The sequence below is a fragment of the Aedes aegypti genome, chromosome 2 (assembly GCF_002204515.2).
Source record: "Aedes aegypti strain LVP_AGWG chromosome 2, AaegL5.0 Primary Assembly, whole genome shotgun sequence".
Lineage (NCBI taxonomy): Eukaryota > Metazoa > Arthropoda > Insecta > Diptera > Culicidae > Aedes > Aedes aegypti.
The window spans coordinates 177670091-177676564 of NC_035108.1; the positions used below are offsets into that span (position 1 = coordinate 177670091).

Sequence of the window (6474 nt, forward strand, 5' to 3'; positions counted from 1 at the left end):
TTACGAGCCAGTGATTTTAAATCCGGACAGCGTGTGAAAGACCCGATTTTCACTAGTGAAACTATTTTTTCCATGGAAGATAAAATAAAAGAAGACTTGAAAAGTATACATAAACAGTTGTGAGTTATCAGAAGACGGGACAATTTAAGATTAATCGTGTATATCTTTCGTTATCACAATCAAGCCACACGTAAAAAGGCTCGAAGAACACGCGCTTTGGTTCAGGTAATTAAAGCTCTAATTATAGTTACGTTTTGTTCTTCGTGACATTATAGGGAAAATACATACATCGAATTGATATAAGAAAGATATTTAAACAAGTTTGTGAAGTTTTCTTGAAAAGATATACAAATATTTCATATTATATCATATATGTCCGGATTTCGATTCGAAGTTGTCCGGATTTAAAAACATCATTTGCATTAGGTGTCCGGATTTAAAGACAAGATAGACTCTAATATTTTATTGATTTATTTGTAAAAATCTTGAATAATTCCAATAATTCCATGACTTTGATGAAGATCTGAAGTGTGAGAATGTGTAATATAATAAAACATTACGAAAATTCTAACCAAACATACTTAAATCGTAGTTTGAACATTCATGTCGTCTTAAGCGTCCGGGTATTGATGCACCACGGTAATTAGTTATTCTGAACATTTTTTTGCGATCAAAAGATAAGTTAGGTTGCCAATGTTGTGCAAATTCAAGCGAATATTTATGATCCCCTTTATGATAGCCAAATCATTATCAGTAAAGTTTTTTCTTCCAAGTTTATTACTAGAATGTTCGACTGAGATGCACTAATCACCATTCTAGAACAGCGCCACCTTCGCATTTTAACTTTGCGTTAGATCACGAATACCTATATTTGTTTCATTTTGCTTGATTGCCTAAAATGTGATTTCGAACAATAAATTTCTAGCCCTAGCAAAAGCCCTAGATAATTCACTTCATATGACCTATTTATTGAAACCCCTCTCATCGTGACAACATGTCTACATAAAGATTTCAAATCAAGATCTTTTGGTTTATCAGTCCCAGTCAGAACGTAACGTCATGAAGAAGAAGAGAGATGACACGCATGCTTCGTCCTCTGGCGTAGAAGCCTGTGTCATCCGCAAACAAAGATTTTTGACATCGCTGAGGTAACTCAGGCAAGGGACATGTGAAAATATTGGCCCCAAAATGCTGCCTTGAGGAACATCCCCTCTTACAAGAAGTACCGTAAAACGGAGTAACTTTGATAGTTTTGTTTCGAAGAATACTTCAATATTTATGCATTCTATTTCAAAGAATTACAATTTATATTTTTAAAACAAGTACTGACATCCTAGCTATCCTAGCTATATTTTTAAAACAAGTACTGATATCCTAGCACTTATTATATTGCCAAAAGATTGATTCTGAAAGTTTTTTTTTCTGTTTTTGGGTAACTTTGATAATGGAATCGAACAAAATTGAATGAACTACTGAACATTTATGGGGCGTTGCATACCTCTAGGCGTTTAACGCTATATGGATATTTCTGACTTAGATTACAAAAATGCTCCCAGTTTGTAAAAATGGTTTTCGCTAAGAGATTTGAGACCGAATTCATGTTCAACTATAACTAGGCTGTTAGGGATGAGTGACGAACTCATTATGGCTCCATCAAATATTGATCGTAGAACAGATTGTTTGTAAGCGTTGCAAAAATGCTAAAATCTTATAAAATTTTAATATCGGCATACAAATCCTCAAATGCACTTGATTTCAACTAAAATAACTTTGACATGAAGTGTCATACTAATACTCTTTACTTTTGCATTCGTTATGCTTAACTGATTAACCAATACTTCGTTATTTCGTTTAATATGTTGTCGGTCTCGCACTATCAAAGTTACCCGCATTATCAAAGTTACCCCGTTTTACGGTATTTCAGACTAGGAGTTTTGATAATGATCCTGAGGTATACGATTTGACAGATGGCTCTGGATTGTTCTAACAATATATGTTGGGAAGTGTTTTAATTTTACAAATACAAAACACTCATTTTCTCCAATCCAATGTATCGTGTCAAATGATGACCTATTAAAACCAATCGGTCAATTATCTGGCACATCTTGAAGGTCCAATTTCTCCAATCAAAAATACTCGACCAAGCATTACATGTAAATCACAAACGTTCTCGCCGTAAAGGATACACCGAACGGAACAGCCGGCAAATCGCCAAACAACACCCGAGTCACATCCGGATGATTTTGAGCACAAAATTTGCGTACGAAATTGAAGCCTTCCGATCGATAAAGTACACTTCTGCCAGCCCTCACGGAATCCGAAGACAATCGCTGCCTACAAGCATTGTAAACTAGGCTACCGTCACAGTCACACGTGTACCTTTCAATGTTTGCTCTCGTTCTAGATGTTCGGCCTCATTGGTTTTCCTGCTGAGCAGCAAGAAGTGGCTTAGAAGTTCAGTGGCAGCCGCGTAAACAAGGAAGCCCCAAGCCGGTAAATTAATCGTATCAATTATTGCTATAAAATGTTTGCACAACCATCGGAAGGGTATCAGTATTGATTCAGTTTAGTTTCTTCAAGCAGTGCCAGAGTGAGTGGTTGTAATTGCGAAACATTCTTTCGCGGAAATAAACTGTGGTTTTGCAGATTTGGATGGTGTTTGTTTATATAATTTAGAAAAATGAAGAAGGTGATTTAATTAATAATTCACATGAAAGGAAACGGTGTAACTGATATAATTTTTTTCTGCAGTTGGTAGTTTTGGCTGGATTTATCGTTTTACTGAGTGTAGTGAAAGCTCAACAAGTAAGAAATGTCACGTTTTCGGATGTAGCAACTGTACAAGAAACTAGTGAATCAAACAGTGAAGCTTCCAGTGATCCGACTAATTTGCCTATCACCGAAAATGCACAACTGGCTGAAAACCTTAGACAGGAGATCGAAAGGCGCCGTCAAGAGCGCCAACAAAGAATCGAAGAAAGACGAGAAACTATTTTGAAAAACTTGGAAAACTTGAGTGATCGAAAGCGAGAGTTTGAGTTACGTCGTCAAGAGCGGTTGCGTAACACTCAGGAAATGATAGAAGATCGTCGCCAAGAAATGGAAGCACGCCGTGCCGGACGAATCCCAGCTCGGGAACAAGAACGAGTGCTTCGTTTACGACAAGAACGTCTTGAAAATACCGTTCCAAATGATGAACAAAACGAAGTGGATAGTCCAAAGCAGTTGCTTCCAGCTCTTTCTGATTTGGTTCGTCGTATAGTTCTTATACAGGAGCCGAGCGGAAATGTGAAGCTTGTAGATGTAGATACTGAAGAAGGTCGCGATCTGATATGGCGGGTAACGGAACGTGTAGAAAACGAAGAGGAGCAGGCAGAAGCTTTGCGAAAGCTTAAAGTAAAGTTGGGACAGATTTGAATTAGGAGAAACAAGTCAGAATCATTAGGGTAATGTAGGATAGAGGCTGACGTAAGATATGAATAAATTATACAAATTGCAACACCGATGTGGATCACGCTTACATTCTAATTCATTTCGTGTACCTTGTGAATCATTAGAAGTCTTTTTCTGTGATGACAAATGCAAATGAAATGATTGAATCATTCTGCTGTGGGATTTCAATATCTTGTTTATTAAAACATGAATCATGAGAAAGGGTGTCTCTAGTTTACTTCTATTTCTTCTTGGCATTACGTCTTCACTGTGACAAAGCCTGCTTCTCAGCTTAGTGTTCAATGAGCACTTCAACAGTTATTCAACAGCCATTTTTGCATTCGTGTATCGTGTGGCAGGTACGATGCTACTCTATGCCCAGGGAAGTCAAGGAAATTTCCATTACGAAAAGATCCTGTAAGGACTGGGAATCGAACCCAGACACCTTCAGCTCTAAACACTCGGCTAAGGAAGGCCCCAATCTCTAATTTACCTATAGCTTGATTTTTGAGGTCGATAACTGAACCGGTTGAGCATCATTTTTGGTAAAATACCTCTATTTGTTTTGTACTTCGTGAGTACAACGCAGTTTATAAGTACTGCGCATAGAATAGGAAACGCCAAAGAAACTTTTCCACTGTCATGATTTTTGCCAATAATGCCGTTGCGATGGTAAATGTCTGGACATTGCATACGTATCACGTATCTGAAGGAATATACAGCCCAATTTGTGTGATCCTTAGCCTCTTGTGCAGCAACTTTTATACCTACTTTTTGCGATGCTGTCCGGGTATGAGCAACGTTAGGAAAGACCGAGTAACCAACCACGGTGGGATCTTTCGTCGTAAGCTGACGGATAAAGGGGGAGTGTGCATCTTAAACCTTGAGCGTCTGACTTCCATGTTAAATGCGGCTCACAGCAGCATCTGTTCCCCATGTTCAGGGCGACTGATCTTCGTCCGATTTCCAGTGTAGAAGTCCAAGCTGAACTCCGCACTATGATTCTGCTTAAATTTAAGGGGAATGGTCCTCCAGCAATCCAGGGTGTTGGGTCAGGCCCTGTAAGCCAGCCGTTTAAAAATACAAGCAAAGGGAAATCAACGCGGACTCGGCGCTTGAGGAGGTGTTTTAGAAGGTGCACAGGTGAGGTAATCATACCATTCATCAGAACAGCGACAACTCACACGAGCTGGGAACTGTTTTAGGGGTGAGAGGATATGCAACGATGAGTGAACGGGAGGCGGTCGTTCAACGAGAAAATATGCAGGATGAGGATCAAAGGCCAGTTTTTCAACTTTAGCGTGTGCAGCCTAACTCCGGAAGTACTCATGATGATAACTACGCTTTAACGCGGAACTGCCACAGCTACGACGTCAAAATCATCATAGGAGATCTAAATGCTCATGATGGCCATTAGGAGGAGTTCAGATCGATGATTGGAAAGTACAATACCAACCGGCTGGCGAACGAAAACGGCATATGACTGAATGATTTCACCGCCTCCAATTGGCCATTCGTAGCACCTACTTCCAACATCGACGTCAGGACCTATCATGGCGCTAACATCTGGTGATGGCATAACTACGTCCAAAGCTATCCTATGGACTATCTACATTCGTGGATGCCCTTCGTGGATGGCATTGCAAAGAAGCATTGTCCATGAACTGAGCATTGTCCACGTCTAATGCCCGTAGAGGACTACCGGTTATATCAGCGTATTGTATATGGTACACTTAGTACGGAAATGAAGTTTACCAGACCGCAAGGTCTTGTGGAGTCCGTAGTAAGCACGACTTCCGGCAATGACACGTGTTTGAATTTCTCTGCTGCAGTTGTTATCCGACTTTATCAATGATCCAAGGTAGAAAAATCCGTCCACCACCTCGAACTCTTACCCGTCGATCATCACGCGTCTGCCAACGCGAGCGCTATCGTGCTCGGTTCCTCCAGTCAGCAGATATTTCGTCTTCGACGTATTTACCTTCAATCCAACCCGATCTGCTTCAGGTTTCGACATTTTATCCCCTCATTTTTGTTCTTCGACCTTCTGTCCTTTCGACCTTTTGTCATTCGACCTTTTATCATAGATTCGCTCAGAAACCTCCTGGAACGTTCCTCCGACAATGTCTGAACTGGATTGATTTATTGAAGATCGTGCCCCGCATGTTGAAGCCCGCCCGTTTCATAACACATTCTAGCGCATTATTGAACAGGAGGCGAAAAAACCATCGCCTTGTCGAAGTCCTTTGTATGTTTCAAACGGGTCCGATATCTTCACACAGCACTGTACACTAGTGTGGGACAAAATTTAGATTCAATACCATCTTTTCCAGCTACTTTGTTGTTCTTGAGTTGTTAGATAACATCCTTAACTTCACTTATTGTGGGAGTAGGCAGTGCCTACTAGGCACGTCTCCCTTATCCACCGTACTGATGAAGCCATTCCTCCTGCTGCCTTGGTCTTCCTTCTCTGCGCCATTTAGGTGTTCATCGTTGTGCTGCTTCAACCTTTCAATCACCTCACGTTCGTCCGTCAAGATACCTCCATTTATATCCCGGCACATTTCGGCTCGCGGCACAAAACCTTTGCGGGATGCATTGAGTTTCTTGAGAACGATACAGCTGTTCATTCTCTTCGCACTCCAACTCTTCCAGGCGGCGCTTTTTATCCCGGAATAGACGGCTTCTGTTTGTATCGTTCCACGTTTTGACGGGTGCTTTGCTGCAGCATAATCGCCCACGCTGCTTTCTTCTCGTCCAAAACCGTCTGACACTCCTCGTCGAACCAACCGTTCCGTCGATTTCCTTCCACGAACCCAATGGCACCTTCCGCTGCGTTGTTATTGGCTGCTTTGAAACAACTCCAGCAGTCCACAAGAAGGGCTTCGGTGAGCTCTCCCTCTTCCGGCAACGCTGCTTCAAGGCTTTGCACATAATCAGTTGCGACTTCGGGTAGCTTGAGTCGTTCCAAATTGTACAGTGACGGGCGTCGATACCGAATGTTGTGCACAACGGAACCAAAGTAGTAGTCCGAATCGATGT

At 41.2% G+C, this 6474-nt stretch overlaps 1 protein-coding gene across 1 annotated transcript; it reads left to right on the forward strand.

Annotated features, from left to right (window-relative positions):
• The first annotated feature begins 2340 nt into the window (after nt 1-2340).
• On the forward strand, nt 2341-3505 carry LOC5574277 (trichohyalin). The gene is made up of 2 exons (XM_001661272.2): nt 2341-2689; nt 2752-3505. Exons 1-2 carry the CDS (start codon nt 2681-2683, stop codon nt 3415-3417), a joined length of 675 nt encoding a protein of 224 aa, XP_001661322.2. The 5' UTR covers nt 2341-2680; the 3' UTR covers nt 3418-3505.
• The last annotated feature ends 2969 nt before the right edge of the window (nt 3506-6474 follow it).